At 54.6% G+C, this 16,537-nt stretch overlaps 1 protein-coding gene across 1 annotated transcript in view; it reads left to right on the top strand.

Moving 5' to 3' along the window:
• ANKS6 (ankyrin repeat and sterile alpha motif domain containing 6) overlaps positions 1-16,537 on the top strand; it is a 45,855-nt gene that overhangs the window by 9,090 nt on the left and 20,228 nt on the right. The window contains exons 3-11 of the mRNA XM_037035854.1: positions 3,103-3,147; positions 3,833-4,037; positions 5,318-5,424; positions 6,635-6,783; positions 8,043-8,241; positions 8,988-9,037; positions 12,309-12,512; positions 13,596-13,749; positions 15,638-15,807. Coding sequence (XP_036891749.1) covers positions 3,103-3,147; positions 3,833-4,037; positions 5,318-5,424; positions 6,635-6,783; positions 8,043-8,241; positions 8,988-9,037; positions 12,309-12,512; positions 13,596-13,749; positions 15,638-15,807 — 1,283 coding nt within the window. The remainder of the gene's footprint in view (positions 1-3,102; positions 3,148-3,832; positions 4,038-5,317; positions 5,425-6,634; positions 6,784-8,042; positions 8,242-8,987; positions 9,038-12,308; positions 12,513-13,595; positions 13,750-15,637; positions 15,808-16,537) is intronic.

Below are 16,537 nucleotides of genomic sequence, written 5' to 3'. Positions count from 1 at the left end.
CATCATGTGCAGTAGAACCATGAAGTGCAGTGTCACCCCCAGCCCCACTACCCTCTTTCTGAGATGGGTCCGACTTCAGTGACACACAGCTGGAACTGTAAAGATGGGCTGCAGCCCTGGCCAGGTGGCTCAGTTAGTTGGAGCGTTGTTCCGTACACCAGAAGGTTGTGGGTTCGATCCCTGGTCGGGGTGCATATAGGAGGCTACCGATAGGTGTTTCTTTCTTTCTCCCCCTCTCCTTTCCTCTCTAAAATAAATAAACATATCCTCAGGTAAGGATTGCAAAACAACAACAACAAAAAAGAATTACGGTCTTTAAAAAAATAATTGCGTGGCAGTGTGTGAGCATGTAGGGCCGAAAGGTGAGGATCTGGAGGAAAGGCCAGTTGAGGGCCCTTGGACAGCGGGTGGGCCACGCTCGCCGAGCTCCTGTTTTGTTGTCTGTACACAGGGACGGGAGCAGCGCCACCTCGAAGGACTCCCATGAGGACTGAGTGAGGTCACCCTGGCCCAGGGGGTGCTTGCGGGGTGCCAGCCACTGCCATCACTGCTGGCACTGTCATATTTGACAGGATCAGGCTGTGAGAACAGACTTCCCCATCAAGTGGACCCCGGGTTGAGGCTAGTTCTTCGCTTTGTGGCCCATGACCTCGGACATGTTCATCATCCCTTCAGGGCTTTAGTGCCCTCTTCTAGAAAGCCTCCTAGTAAACGCACTTGCCCTGTGAGGTTCTGGGAGCCATAGGCAGAGCGTGCCTGGAGAATGCATATGCCGCGCTTGGCACAGAGCTAGCCCTCAGTAAGTGGGAGCTATTATAATGGTTTTTATTGACTATTCATCCATTTAGTCTACAAGTGTTTATTGAGTGCCTACAGTGTACCAGGCGCTTCTCTCAGTACATGGGACTGTCAGTCAGCAAATCATATCCAGCCCCCGACCTGGAGAACCCTGGCAATAAACAGGAAATAGCTTATTAAATAAATTCAGTTACATAGCGCGGTAGGTGGCAAGTGCTGTGGGGGCAAGGTGGAGGGTGCGGAGTGTGGCAGAGGGGGATGATGCAGGCTGGAGTGGCCATCTTCAGGTGGGACATCAGCAAGGGCCACACAGTGTTATTAATAATGGCAGGTTATTAAATAAGTAACAGATCTCACCTCTTTTTGTGAGATGCCAGGAAATATACCCCATGGGGGACTTAGGGACCCCTAGGCCTCTCCCTTGAATTAGCTGTAGCAGGCTGCCTTGGGGTTGCGACTGTCCTTGGGACACCCTCTCCACCCCCACTGTGGTGGTTTCCTGGGCTGGGTCCCCAGATCCACTGACATCAGTGCACAAACTGGAGCCCGGAGGGAGGAAGGGACCAGCCCAGGGTCACTTGACCGCAGGGGCCCAGCTGACCCAGTGTCCTGGGGTCAGGCTGGACTGTCAGTGATTCATGTGTACCAGACCGTTGCTTAGCAACCAGCACTGAAGCCAGGTGACACTACTCTTTTCTGTCAAAGGGCCTTGGCATGAGAGGGTGCCAGTCCATAGCAAACTCTCCTGAAACACTTAAGGGAACATAACGTATTTATTAGCACTAAGGTGCAGAGTTGTTTCGTAATTGTATTTTACAGGCGAAATCCGACTCGTGGTTCTGTGTCTGTACTTCCCTCAGCAGCCCTGGAGTTCACAGTTGCCCCTGCTAGCGTGGGTGCTGGTGACTAGTAAAGATAACAAGAATTGCTCTTGGAATAGGACCTAGCCATTTATGACGCCTTTCCCGCCTGTTTGATGGACCCCTGCGACCACCTGGTGGCCCCCATGTTCGCGCATTGTCCCCGTTTTAGTGGCGAGGAGACTGAGCTCAAGAAACGTACACTCATTCTGATACGCTGACCCTAGGCCCGGTGCTCCCTGTGTCAGTCGCAGCTTCCTCCCAGCTTTCCTGGGGGGCGGGGCACTAAATGGACCAGAGATTTAGCCAGGTCCCCAGGTTTGCCCGCTCCATACCCAGAGCTAGTCAGAGGCAGCAGGAAGTCCTGCCTTTTGTCACCAGTGAGGGGACGGTCCTGACGATGTCTGCTTTCTGACAGGAGCAGGGTGCACACTAGTCAGGCTTGTGGGAGGGCGATGGGTGAGCAGATGAGGGAGGGGCAGGCACTGGGTGGGTGCGGCCAGGCCCAGCTTTGGGGGTAGGCAGGGGTGCACCAGCCGAGGGAGAAGGGGTGGGGTGTGGCAGAGTGGGGGCGATGCAGGCGGAGGTCAGGCAGCCGTCTTCAGGTGGGACATCAGCATCAGCCGAGCAGCAGGGCTGCCAGGACCACTGTGGGCAGGTATGGGGCAGGGGTGTCTCTCAGAGTCACGTGCGGGCTGCTCCTTGTTGGGAAGGAAAGCAGAAATTAACTAGCTCCTCTGGAGGCCACGTTTACGACCTTCACCTTCCTCTGGGCGTAGCTGCTTAGCCTCTCTGGGCATCTACTTCGATATTATCTCATGGTTGTCCATTTTGTTTTTAGGAGAAAAGAATCATTGTTTATTTTTTTTCTAATCCTCACCAGTGGATATCTTTATTGGTTTTAGGGAAGGGGGAGCCGGGAGGGAGGGGGAGAGAGGGAGAGAGAAAAAACATTGACATTGATGTGAGAGTGAAAGATCAATCAGTTGTCTCCCGGGAAGCAAACCTGAAGACCTGTTGGTGTATGAGATGATGCTACAACCAAGTGAGCCACCTGGCTGGGGCTCATGGGTTCTTTTTAAAATTTCCATAGGAATTCAGATGTCTCCAAGACTATGCTTTTCTGTCATGTCTAAAACAGGACATCCCAAAGTTTGGATTGCTTAAAAACTTTATGAGTGCGGGATCAGGAAATAGTCCACAGTTCATTCATGTGGTTTTGGCCGAGTGGCCTCCCAGGGTCTGACTCTGAAGCATTTTGGACACTCTTTGGTAATAACCCTCCCAGAAGGGCTGCTGGGTTCGTCTGTTACTCAGGCTTCCAGCTAGATTGCTTTCGAAAAGGAGATAATTATAAAAGCTAGGCTGTGTTGTTAGCCCCTTGTGACTTTTCTGTTATGTGAAACCTTTCTGTGCTTAACTTCTAAAATCTTTGTTTACTTAGATGAGGAGAAAAGACGACCTGATATTTTCCACGCATTGAAAATGGGTAAGCACTCTAGAAAATTTTTTTCGATATCTAAGTGTTCGGTGCCACAGTCTGCCAACCTAATACTTATATCCTCCTCAAGGCTGCCCAGAGCACTTGAGAGAAGAACAGGCATTTTGTTGTTTCTTGATGTCTGTGGTGTTTCACCCAGGAAGGCTCTGGCCCTGGGGCCTGGCAGTTCTTACCCCGCTTTCCAAGCAGATCGCAGCCTGCTCCCCCAGGCCCCGCCACCTTGCAGACAAGCCCTGTGGTGAGGTCTTGGCTCTTCCCTGCCTCTGAAATACCTGGCCGCCCACCTACCCGCTTCAGTCTCTTTGGGATGAAGGACTCCTTATCCTAAAATCTCCTTTTCTGATTCAGACCCTGCCTCCAGGAAGCCATTTTTGGTCCTGGTCCTCAGCCCTTAGCCAGGCACGAACTCTCCTCTGCATGGGCATCGTCCGTACTCTTCTTCCTTCCTCTGTACTCTTACGACACCAGCACTTCTCTCTGTTAGTGAAGACATTTGTGTAGCCGCCTCTGTCCTGTGCAGGCCGAGGGGTTTGGAGTGGGGTCTGCCTCTGACTCCCCCCCGCAGCCCATCGCAGAGGCAGGCTCAGCAAGTACATGTCAAGAGAGCCCACTGGGCGCACACGCCTGCGGTGCCAGTCCCACACATCGGCAGGGCTCCTGTTTCTGCTCCTAGGAAACTTCCAGCTGGTCAAAGAGATTGCTGACGAAGACCCCAACCATGTGAACCTGGTCAACGGGGATGGGGCTACCCCCCTGATGCTGGCAGCTGTCATGGGGCAGCTGCCCCTGGTGCAGCTGCTGGTGGAGAGGCACGCCGAAGTGGACAAGCAGGACAGCGTGCACGGCTGGACGGCCCTCATGCAGGCCACCTACCACGGGTCAGTGCCAGCCCCACGCCCACAGCGGCGGGGCTGATTGGATGCTCAGGCTGAGACAGGGTTCGTGATGGGGCTTTGTGGTCCTGAGACCTACAGGGAAACCCTGGGGCTGTGAAGACACTGAGGCATGCAAAAAAAAAATTAAAGAAGTACAGGCTCATTCTTTTCTGTGGGAGCCCATTTAAGTCCAGATTTCCCGTGACCTCCTCACAGTGGCCACAAGAAACCAGGCAGCAGAAACGTTTTGTGCAGAAAGATAAGTTTCTGCAGGTTGCTGTCAGTGGAGCGGGGTGGTTGGTTTATGTGGCGTTTTCTCATTGATGTGCAGTGGCCTCCTTAAGCTGCCCCTGGTGAACATGAGCAGGCCACTCACACTGCGGGCTCTCGGAGACGGCGCTGACACCTGTTCTGACCTTCTCCTTTGAACCAATGCCAGCGCTGACTGGTGTTCAGGAATCCCCTCTCCGTGCATCCTATTGCCCTGCAGGAGGCCTGCTTCTGGGGGGCGGTGCTGACAGGGAGGCAGGGGTCCGCACACAGTCTCGCTGCTGCTAGNCAAGAAACCAGGCAGCAGAAACGTTTTGTGCAGAAAGATAAGTTTCTGCAGGTTGCTGTCAGTGGAGGGGTGGTTGGTTTATGTGGCGTTTTCTCATTGATGTGCAGTGGCTTCCTTAAGCTGCCCCTGGTGAACATGAGCAGGCCACTCACACCGCGGGCTCTCGGAGACGGCGCTGACACCTGTTCTGACCTTCTCCTTTGAACAAATGCCAGCTCTGACTGGTGTTCAGGAATCCCCTTTCCGTGCATCCTATTGCCCTGCAGGAGGCCTGCTTCTGGGGGGCGGTGCTGACAGGGAGGCAGGGGTCCGCACACAGTCTCGCTGCTGCTAGGGGTCTGAATCCAACCTAGGGGCCCCTTCCTCGCCCTGTTTCAGGTGGTCATTGCATTTTCCTGCATCCTCTGCATGCGGTTTGTTTTCTGCCTTGATAAGCCTCAGACTCAGTGTGGGGGGGCCTGGTCTGGGCGGGGGGCGCTGGGAGGTTTGGGGACAGAGCCTTCGGTGTCCGTTCTGCAATGGCAGGAGCACTTAGGCTTCAGCTGCCGCGACATTTGTGTCTGACCCACCCGAGGGGTAGGCAGTGGGGCATGTGAGATGATTTGCCGCTTTCCACCCCCTTCCTACACACTCAGAGCTGGGGCGCTGCGGTCAGTATCATGTCAGGAGCAAAGCATGCTTTCACTTTCAGTGGGTCTAACCTGGCTCGCTCTTTCCTCCCCAGGAATAAGGAAATTGTCAAATATCTGCTAAACCAGGGCGCCGATGTCACTCTTCGAGCAAAAAACGGGTACACGGCCTTTGACCTCGTGATGCTGCTGAGTGATCCCGGTGGGTTGTTGCAGGAAAAGGGCCGTGGCCCTGCGTGGCCTCGCTCTGGCTGGGAATCGCATAAACCCCTGGGTTTGGAGCACTTGCTTACTGGGGGAGGCCAGTCTCCCGCCCCAGGAGCTTGCTCACCACATGGCCCTGGGCAAGTCGCTCCCCTGCCTGAGACGGCTGGGCTGGGGCCAGGTAGTCCCCGAGGCCTCCCTCTGGGAGTCTGAGGAGGGGAGGCCTGTAAGGCGAGTGCCTGCTTTAGCAGTCCACACAAATCCTAGGATGGTCTCTGTGCTTCGTAGGCAGACATCCTGAGTGACTTAGGAGGAAATGAAAGGGCCCTGCTTGGTGCGCAGAATCAGACGGAGCAGTGTGTAGCTGGAGGCACTGTGCTGGAGGCGTTACCATTACTGGCCCGAAGCTCCTGGTCTCCAGCTGGTTCTGCTGCTCTCCTTGCCCCACCCCCCAAAGAGTGACAGGCCCTCCTCTGGGTCTTGGGGCTTCCAATTAGCCAGCTCAAGGGGAGGGCCTCTCTGTTTGTGATCCAGGAGTTGGGGGTGGGGGCGGGAGAGAGACTGACTCTCCCGACCTGTAGGCTTTGAACCCTGCGCCAGATCCCAACTTGCTGGGCTGGCCATGGGGAGAGGACTTTGACCTCCGCAGTCCCAAGTTGGGTTACTCTTGCTGCCGTCTTAGCTACAGGGGCAGCAGGGAGACTGTCCTCCCTCATCGCCAGCACTGCCACCCTCCCCACCCCTCCCCATATACCATACAGGTGCTTGGTTCCATTTCCTCCCCCTGGAGCCTAAGGGGAGCAGAGGTGATGGAGACCAGGGGAAATGACTGAGCTTGCTGGAGAGGAGGGGCCTGCTGCCCAAGTCTAGTCGTTCAGAACCAGTCTCCGCCACTCCAGGCTGGGAGGTGTCATTCAGAACCTGCAGTCACATAGCCAGAGAGGGACAGAGGCTGAATTTGAACCTCTGCCATCTGGCTGCAGAGTCTGCACTTGTTAAACGCAGCACACCCTGGCCTTCCTGTGGGAAGAGAGCTGTTTCTACTTTCTGGTTAGTGGGTTCAGTGCTGCTGGCCTTTGTGCCCCCTTCTGGCAACCCGCGCCTGGGAGAGCGCACAAATTCCGAGGCTGACGGGACTCGGCTTGGGGCCGCTCCCTGTAGCCCAACAGACATCTTTGCAGGTAAAACGCTGCCTTTTGTGCCCATAGACACGGAACTTGTTCGACTGCTGGCATCTGTCTGCATGCAGGTGAATAAAGACAAAGGCCGGCCGAGCCACCCGCCACCCCCGCCCTGCTCGAAGGTCCGACAGCCCTGGAGTGTCCCAGTGCTGCCTGATGACAAAGGCGGGCTTAAGGTTGGCCTTTTCCTGTCTCACAGCGCTTCCGAGAGCCAGGTCCACAGGCTGCGGAATGCCTGCCAATTCCTGTTAACCCAGGGCTGGTTTAGGTCAGGGTGAGGGGTATGGGCAGGCAGGGGTGGGAAGTGAGATGAGGGTGAGCAGCAGGGAATGGCAGGGCCTGGGGAAAAGTGGAGTGATTGTAACCACTTAGTGGCATTCGTGGCTGCTTTGTAAGAATATGGGTCCATGTTACCACATCTTCCCTTTTTTTTTTAAAGAAGAAACTAGAAATTCATGTTTTGATGTGGAAACTCAACATAAATGTAGGAAATATTTAAAATTTGTGCACAATGTAGTGCCGAGCTGGACAAACTGAACACCTCTGCTCCCACCCAGGCCATCTGTCGGCAGCTTCTGCTCCAGTGTGTAGAGTAGTTGCTGATTGAGCCGTTCTGGGATCACCCTGCGGTCCTCAGGCCCCCATCAGCTTCTTCCTGGGAATGCCCAAACATGCTCCAGTTGCTTGTTTCTAACTGCAAGCCTAGTAATTTTCTTTGACCGTCTCTCCATCCCCATGTGCTCTACGTGTTTCATATTGGAAGTCCATTCCCCCAACCTGTCTGAGGTGCTAGCACCTCTGCAGGTCTGCTCCTTCAGCGTCCCTTTCATGTCCGTGGCTCCCCTGAGGCCCCAGATTCTTCTGCACAGTGCTGCTCGCAGAGGTCCCTCTGTCCCTGTCCTCACTGCCATCTCCCTCCATAGTCAGGCCCTGGCAGCCTACCTTTGGGCTGTGTCAGTCACCTCCAAGCTGTCCCAGGGTTAGGAGGACACCCTGAGAGGTGGCCACTGACCTCTCTCTAGGTGGGGAGGCATCAGCTACCGGAGCAGGCGCCAGGCCTTGTAAGGACACCCTGATGCCGCTCACACTGTCACTGGGCTGGGGGAGAAGCCATGCAGTGATAAGTGTTAAGGTGTTTGGGGCTGGCCTTGTCTGGGTCCCCATGTCTCCGTCTGTGCCGTGAGGAGACTGATTAGATGAGGGTGGCAGTTAGGGGTCATGGCCACCTGCAGCCTGTTGGAAATGCTCCCAAGGGCAGGGTCAGGGAGGGTTTAGAGAACCGGGGCTTATTGGGGAAGGGTGCAGTGTGGCCGATCGGGATGCCTGCATGGCCCCCACAAGGGGCGGGGGAAGCGAGTGTGAAGTAAAGTACCCCCCCCCCCGCCCCCGCAGGGCGTTCCTGGAGTGTGACCTCTGCTCTGCATTCTCTCGGCAGTCCTGGTGGAGCCGGATGTCCAATCGGTTTCGGAAGCTCAAACTGATGCAGACTCTGCCCCGTGGGCTGTCCAGCAACCAGCCGTTGCCTTTCTGTGATGAGCCAGAACCCATGCTGGACTCCACCATGCGGGCAGTCCCCCAGGACAAGCTAAGCCACTCTGGGCTCCCTGACGTGGCCCCCCCAGTGAAAGACAGTGGTAAGAAGAGGCTGCAGGTGTGGAATGTCCAGTGGTCAGACCCAAACCCTCTGCCCTCTGTCCGCCCTCCTAGGCTGATGTCAGAGGTGAGATGGTGTTAGGGTGTGACAGTGGAGCTGAGTGGCTGCTCTGGGGAAGAAGAGACTTGGGTGGGGACACAGATGCTGTCAGCCTGGGAGGACGGGGAAGCTAGGGGCAAGAGTCCTGAGTTCCTGTCCTGCACACACACGCTGCTGAGGGACCGGAAGCCATTGATAGGCAGTATTTTCCACTCATCGAGTGTGATGGGTTTCTGGCACTGAAAGTGTTTTGAAATAGAATGAGTTACCTTGGTGGGGAGGAAGGGTAGTGAGCTCCCCAACACTGGAGGTATTCAGGAGATTGGGTGACTTTACTGGGTGCTGAAGGAGACTGCCCCACTGAAGTTGGTTAGACCATATCCCTTCTGATGGACCCCCACACCCAGACCTGCTCCTTTGGCACCGTTGCCAAGACAGACTGTTCAGCTGGGTGCCCCACTGTCTGACCCGGCGTGGTCGCGGTTTATGGAAAAGCTGAAAACACACTCTGAGATACATTTGTAGTGCTTTCCTGCTGTTCAAATATTGAACATCAATTATTATTAAATATTTAATCTCCCAGGAGAGTCCGTTTACCAAGATGAAGGCCAGCCTGGTCACTCAGCCTCAAGCCACGCACTTGTGGGGTGGGGGGGTCATTTCAGGAAACTTCTGTTTGTCCCTCAGGTCCTGGCAGCGCGAGAGGAGAAAAGGAAGATGCGTTATTGACAACCATGGTGAGTATGGGGCTTTTCTGAACGCGTTTTAGGTCTCTACCAATCATTAGTTTGTTGAAGTACAAGGAGCAATATAGGCGTTTGTCCTTTTTTGTGGTTTCACAGATGGGGCTGCCATGAAAGTATGTCACAATGGGGCCCTGACTGGTGCAGCTTAGTGGGTTGGGCATGGGCCCACAAAGTGAAAGGTTGCCGGTTTGATTCCTAGTCAGGGCACAGTTCTGGGTTGCAAGCTTGGCCCCCCATTGGGGTACGTACAAGAAGCAACCAGTTGATATTCTTTTTCACATCAATGTTTCTCTCCCTCTCTTTCTTCTTCCCTTCTCCGCTCTCTAAAAATAAATAAGTAAAATCTTGTAAAAAGTGTGTAGCAGTGGGTACAGCTGTGGCACGGAGGGGCCGGAAGAGGTGCCAGCCTGGAGCGTGGGTAAGGCTGTGCTGGTACTTGGTGGCCTGGCGTAAGCCCTGGTCATGGTCTCAGGGAGGCAGCCCTTAGGACAGGGCACTGCAGGGGTAGCAGTTATGGGCAACGTTGGACATTTGGTTATGGAGAGCCAGGGAGAGAGGCCTCAGTTTCCTCCCCTAGGCATGAATCAGGATAAGTTCAGCTGTAAGTAGTAAAAAGTGTGCAGACAACAGCGGCATAAGGGAGTAGCTCATTTCTCTTAAGTGAGTGAAGTTCAGGGCTGGGACATTGCTTTATGGAGTCTGGGACCCAGGTTCCCTCCACTTGCTGGTCTCCTAGGCATGGCTTCTATTACCAAGGTCACCTCCAGGTCCAAGATGGCTTCCAGAACCCTGGGCGTGACTGCCTCCTTCCAGCCAGAAGTAAAGAGGAGGTGGCCATGGGTACATGCCAGGTGTCTTTCAAGAATTTTCCTGGAAACACACATTTCTGTTTACATCAGATTGGCCAGAATTGAGTCACATGGTCATGTTACACTGCATAGGAAGTTGGGAAACGAAGTTTTTGCTCCAGGGGGTTGGGTGCCCAATTAAATGGCAGGGGTGTCTGCTGAGGAGGATGTGGAGGATGGATACCAGGGGACAGCCAGCAGTCTCTGGCCTAGGGATGCTGCATTGCATGGTGGTGGTTTTTAAATGCAGTCGCTTGCCAGAAGATCTTAGCATAGTGCCTGGCTCACAGTGAGCTCATTATCTGCCTTGGGGCCTCATCTGTGTTTCCTCACCTCTCTGGGCTTCAGGTGCTTCTGCTCTGAAATGAGAGCATCCTGGTTGGGGTGGGACTCCAGTCCACCTAGCTCTGAGGACCTGGGCTGGAGGCTGGCCAGGAGAGGGCAGTATTGGAAAGGAGAAGGCAGTGGACAAGTTCCCTCGGAAGGCCCGAGCTGGCCCAGAACCCGCCCAGCAGGGGCAGATTCTGACCAGCTCAACCTGCTCCTGCCCGCCCTGAACGAGGTGTAAATTGGTGTCTCTACACGGTGACTGTGGGAGCTCATACCACCTGATACTTGATAATATTAAATAGCAATAAGAACTGTCAGTAGGATGACAGAAAGGCTGTTATTGAAATTTTGGAAGGTGTCATAAAATATAAAGAAGAAAAATAGAATCGCCCTTGATTACACGTGCACTCCTGATTGACATTTTGTGGCGTATATGGTTCGAGCATTTTCCCTGTCATTTTTAGCATCCGTGACTGTGACACAGGCTCTGTGTGATAATAGCCGGCACTTAACTCAGCACTTACTAAGCACCGGCCCCTGCCCCACTTTGCACACATCCACTCACTGAACCTCCGCGAGAGCCGTGCAGAGTGGGCACTGCTCTCGTCCCCGGGTTGTGCTGAGCCCGATTTATTAGCAGTGTTTCACCACTGTCTTCTGTGCGTCACTGGACATTCTCTGACCCCGGCCCGTCTAGCGGCTGTGACACAGCATCCCGTCATGGAAATGTGCCTGAGTGGCCACGAGTGACATCTCCTCTGGACTCTGGGGGTTCTAGTTTTGTGTTTTTTAAAGGCTCCGATGAATGTGCTTATGCCTCAGTTTCCCCCTCCCTGGCCTGATTTTTCCCTCAGGATAAATATCTAGGCATTCCTGGGTCAGAGCACGGGAAGGTCACTGCCCTCCAGAAAGTGTGCAACAGTTCAGAAACTCACCTGAAGGACTGAAAATGCCCATCTGTGCTGGGTTTGAGCTGCAAGTACCCTTTGTCATCTTCCAGTACAAACCCCCACTGCTGGATGCAATGGCTGAGGTCCAGAGGGAGCAGCGTGTGTTCACAGACTCTCTGAAAAGCTCAGAGCAGCCATGGTGGGATCCCAGGACGCTTGTGCTTTCTGCCTTGGAGCCTGCTGTCCTGCCTCCTCATGCCCTGTAGAGGGCAGCAGTGTGCCCGCTTGCCCCTGGGCAGATGGAAGCTGGCCAGGGAGCCCTGCTGAGTGGGCGTTTGCAGCCATCGTTGCGGAGATGCCCAGCTCTGAGGCAGGTTTAGCTGTGGGATGCCCTTCCCTGCAAAGTACCATCTGGTGCTAAGTTCGGTGTCTTTTCTTAATTAAAGTTAGTGTGGACTGTGTGAATGCTTTTCTTGACAGTCCACCAGTCCTCATCGTGCGGATTTTATACTGACCCCAGATCACATTTTCAAAGTTTAAGAATTCAATGACAGTTAAAAATGCCAGCAGTGGGAGGTGTGGCTGGTGGGTAGGATGGGTGTGGGGCATGGAGAAGGGAGTGTTGGCTGGGCTCACGGAGAGCTGGCCTGAGCCTCCCCGTCCCTCTTCCCCTGCCCCTTCCACAGAGATACCCAGCCGTGGTCACAGAAGTACCCGTGCAGTTCTACACGTGTGTTTTGCTTCTCTCCAGGCCTTTCCACAATCTGTTCCCTCCACCTGCAGTATCTTTCCCCCTGCAGAATCCCCATCCTCACTGGGCCAGCATGCTTTGGCTCGAAGGCCCAGCTCAGGTGCCCCTCCCCTCACATGCCCTCTTCACCTGCAGCAAGGAGAGGCTCCCCTGCCCCCTCACTGCACCCCCAACATCACTTGACTTTACCTTGGCTCTCCATCCCCCGGCCCTGTTCTGATCTTGCTGCCGTGGATGGGTCCAGGGGAAGCCAGCAGCTGGTGCAGAGCAGATGTGGGTATTGCTTACTTGCTGGGAGGAAGGCTGAGGGCATCATGTGGGTTTCTGGCTTGGGGGAGGGGTGGAGAGTGCCATTCTCAGAGAAGCAAGAAAACCTGGAGTCTTTCTCTCAGAGCTGGGGCCTCTCCAAGGCCTTTGACTAACCCGCGGCCTGTCTTTTGCAGCTTCGAAACGGAGCCCCCTTCACCAGACTCCCGAGTGACAAGCTGAAGGCCGTCATTCCCCCTTTCCTACCCCCTTCCAGCTTTGAGCTGTGGAGCTCTGACCGGTCCCGGACGTGTCACAGTGGGAAGGCAGACCCCATGAAGACCGCGTTGCCCCAGAGAGCCAGCAGGAGCCACCCCCTGGGGAGCGGGGGCACAGACACCGTAAGTCACCTGGCTGACACTCAGATGTGTCATTCACCGCTTCCTGAAATCACGATGTGTTGTGATTTGGTCAAGAAGGTCCTCAGATCGATTGGTCCAGAGGGGTTAAAGCTTTTTTATTTTTGTTGCATGAGTGATATCTTTTGTCTAATGAAATCCAATAAGGAACTTAATCTGTAAATAGATTACAGTGTCAGCATGAAGGGAATGAAGGCAGGAGCGCTCTCTTCTCTGTCCTCTCTCTGGAACCCTGGAGCTCCGAGGAACAGTTCGAAGGCGGGCGCTAATTCAGCCTCCCCTTTAGTAGATTAGGACCTGGGGCTCCGAGAGGGAAAGTAATTTGCTGAAGATCGCCTAGGTGGGGCAGGCCTGAGACCAAAAATCAGATTTTTGGTTTTTAAGCAAGTTGCACACTACGTGATTGCTCAGGTCCACGGCCAAGAGCAAACAGGGGGAAGCACTAGGTACGCCATTGGTGTTTTTGTGGACCCAGAAGGCATGTTACTTCTGTCCTTTGGACCACTGTGGTTTTTGTCTTTGTGGCCCTTGGTGTCTCTGTAACATACTGAGGCGGGAGTTCTCTCTACATGTGTGGACTGCCTGCGCCTTGGATACCGTAAATGGGCAAACCCCAATGGGGAATTCAGACGGGACCTGCCGCTGTGCTCTCAGTGATTAGAGAAGCTCAGCACCTCCGTCTCTGAGACACGGCGGGGCTGGCCCTGCACTTGCTGCTGCCCCCCTGGGCCATGAAATCTCCACAGGGAGGTCAGGATCCCGGCCCCTGGAGGTGCTCCAATGGGCAGGGCTGGTTTGCCTTCCCTCGGCTGTGTGGGAGGAGTTAAGTGATCCTGGAAGCTGGGTAGCCCGTGGGAACTGACATCATGGGGGGCTCAGCCTGAGCTCATGGCCAGGTTGTCAGCAGATGGAAGGGAATTCCCATCCCTTAGGTGGCTCTGAGCAGGCTGAGCATCGGTCAGCCAGGATGTGCAGGGCAGATGCGGGCATTGGCTGCGGTGGGCCCACTGGACTCCAGGTCCCTTCCCGAAAACCGTCACCATGACACCTGCCTTATTCTTGCAGACTCCTGTCAGGCCGGTTAAATTTCCGTCTCTCTCCAGAAGTCCAGTCTCTCCGGCCAATTCTGGAAACTTCAACCACTCGCCTCATTCCTCAGGTGGCTCCAGTGGGGGAGGGGGCGTGAGCAGGCACGGCGGGGAGCTGCACAGCCGCTCAGGTGGGTGTCTGGGTGCGGCCACTTAGGGGGTGGGAAGACCCTCTTGGCACTGAGGGTGTGAGCCAGCCCTGTGCCCACCGTGCAGATAGTCTCAGAAATAACTGCACATACCTTGTCTTCTGGATGTGATTTTCAGTGAATTCACAATTCTGAATTTATTCTCTGCCTTTTTTGGGAGGCAGGAGTAGAGACAGAGGAGATAAAGTCTATAATGCTTTATTTTCTCAGAAAACTTCACAAGGAACTAGGAGAAATGTGTGGTGTTTTCATGGTGTTTAAAATCCTCGAAGGTAAAAACCTCAGCCTCTCATCCCGCTTTTTCATTGAACGGGTGAGGAAACTGAAGCTCAGAGTGGGCATGAGACTGGCCCAGGGACCTATAGCAGGCGGAGGTAATTAGGACCCAAACCAGTTATTCTGACCTACTGCGCAGCTGTCTGTCCTCTGCAAGGACACCCAGGACTAATGAAGCCCGCTTTGCGGAAGAGCACCCCTGCTCTACGCCACTGCATGCTGGGCGCCTGTGTCTTGTAGAAAAGCTTTAAGACCAGATGAACCAAAAGATGATAATAATAGCAATACTAATAGCGTATAATCTCACCCTCTAGAGATCATGATTAACCCTTGGGCATATGTCTTTGCAAAGTTCTTTTATGCATATTGTGTTATTAAAGCAGAATAATTTATAGAACCAGTATGTGCCAGGCCAAGTAGCAAACCCATTACACGGATTGTCTCCTTTAGACCCCAACAGCTTGCAAGGGCGTATTCTCCATTTTACAGATGAGGGCACGGGGGCCCAGGAAAGTTAAATGACTCGGTCAAGGCCACACAGCGGTGAAGTAGCAGAGCCAGGACCCAGTCAGCGAGCTGACTTCCGCGTACGGGCTGCTCTGCAGCTGTTTACCTCTTTGCACACATTACCGCGTTAGGAACGCCTTTTCACGCCCGTACCCCTGTGTCTACGGCATCTTTTTAATAACCAAAGGGCAGCCTGCACATGCGAGGAACCACACTTCGATGTAACCGGCGCCCTCTTCCTGAACACTGAGGCTTCCCTAGATTGTTGCCCTCATAGATAACCACACTAAGGAATGACTTCGTACTCCGTATCTGCATATTCAGGCCGCGATTTGCTTAACCTAAGTTCCCTCAAATCTGGGTGGTGAGGTCAGCAGGTTTGCCTGTTTTTAAGGCTTTTGATACATTTTGCCTTCTAGAATGGCTCTGTTTATCCATGTGAAATATTCACCGCAGTGCCTGGCACCTGGTGAATGCCCTGGAAGTGTTAGTTACCAGTGTTCTTGCCCTTTTCTTTCATAATAATTCAAAGTTGCCAGTAATCCAAGGATCTGGGGAGACAGGGAGAGGGAACGTGCAGATCGGGCCCAGTCAGGGAGCCGGGCATCCCCAAGTGTTTCGGAATGAGAGTTATTGACATGCCTGTGGGAGGAGTTGGGGGTGTGGCAGTCGATGGGAGTGACGGAGGTCACGGAGGTCAAGGGAGGAGCCCTGGTGTGGCCGGCTGGTGGAAGGCACTGCGTCAGGGCCGAGGCAGGACTTCAGGACAGGGCAGTGGGCATCTGCGCCAGCTAGAGACTGGCCGAGCTGGCCATGGTGCCAGCAAAAGCGAGGACAGGCTTACCTTGGCACTGCATCTTTCACCACCTGGTACCATGATGCCTTCATCACATGATGGCCACTGCATCCTGGCCACGTTCAGGTTCTGGTGCAGAGTCCTCTCGTGGTCTGCCCTGACCCACAATCCCATGGGGAGGGGTTGTGGGCAGAGCGGCTCTGGTGTATTCAAGTCGGCACCAGAAGCCCGTCACACCCATGCTGCAGTCCCCTGGGCCTGCGGCTGGCATTCCCATTCCTCTCCCCACAGGTGGCAGCATAGACAGTGTCCTGTCCCAGATCGCTGCCCAGAGGAGGAAAGCAGCTGGACTGTCTGAGCAGAAGCCCGGCCGTCAGCCCAGTCCTGTTGGGCCAGCACCCGGGTCCAGCCCTTCCGAGCATCCAGTCTCCCCCACAGGTGGTGGTGGTCCTGGCGGCAAGGTGTGGGTTCTGTGTCTGTCTCCTCCTGTCACACTCACGGCTTCCGTCCTGACAGCGGGGCATGGGTCATGGAACAGGCCCCTTTCAGCAACTGCTCCTGGGTTTCCTGAGAAGGGCCGGGTGGTGCAGGCAGTCGCTGATATCATATGGTCCCTGGCATACGTGGTCACTTCCTGCCTGATCTCGGGCACCAGCAGGTGCCTCATTCAGCCTCATATTGCACACATTTGTTTACTGATTAGAGCAAAAGGGTTTAGGGTGTGGGTTCAGGGGCAGACTGCCAGGGTTCAATACCTAGCTGCACACTTTAGCATTTAGGAGGCGGCCCTGGCCTCTGGGGAGCCTGTGTAAGTGCCAGCTGTGTTGACATTACTAGCACTAACCTTGTTTCTTCATTGCACACATCTTTGGAGCTTCTGCTCGGGCCTGGCCCTGCCAGCAGTGAGGGTCCTGCAGCGAACTGGTGTTTCGTGACTACTGTGTCTCTTGGCACAGACAGTCTCACCTCAGTGTGGCAGGGGCTGTCATGGAGAAGGGAGAACGCCCTGCCATACTTCGGGGTACCAGTGACATCTAAATGGGGACCTGAAGGATGAGGAGCCAGATGGAAGGAGCTGGGTGTGAGGCTCTTCCAGGGTGAAGGGACAGCATTCTCAGCCCTCCAGAGGCCAGGGCGTGGCAGAGGGGAGGAGGGGAAGGAAGGTCCAGGGCCCCAGCTCCCTGCTGTGAC

This window comes from Sturnira hondurensis, unplaced genomic scaffold, assembly GCF_014824575.4.
Source record: "Sturnira hondurensis isolate 20B ecotype Veracruz unplaced genomic scaffold, ASM1482457v3 Scaffold0022566, whole genome shotgun sequence".
Taxonomy (NCBI): Eukaryota; Metazoa; Chordata; class Mammalia; order Chiroptera; family Phyllostomidae; genus Sturnira; species Sturnira hondurensis.
This window is presented reverse-complemented; position numbering and strand designations above follow the sequence as displayed.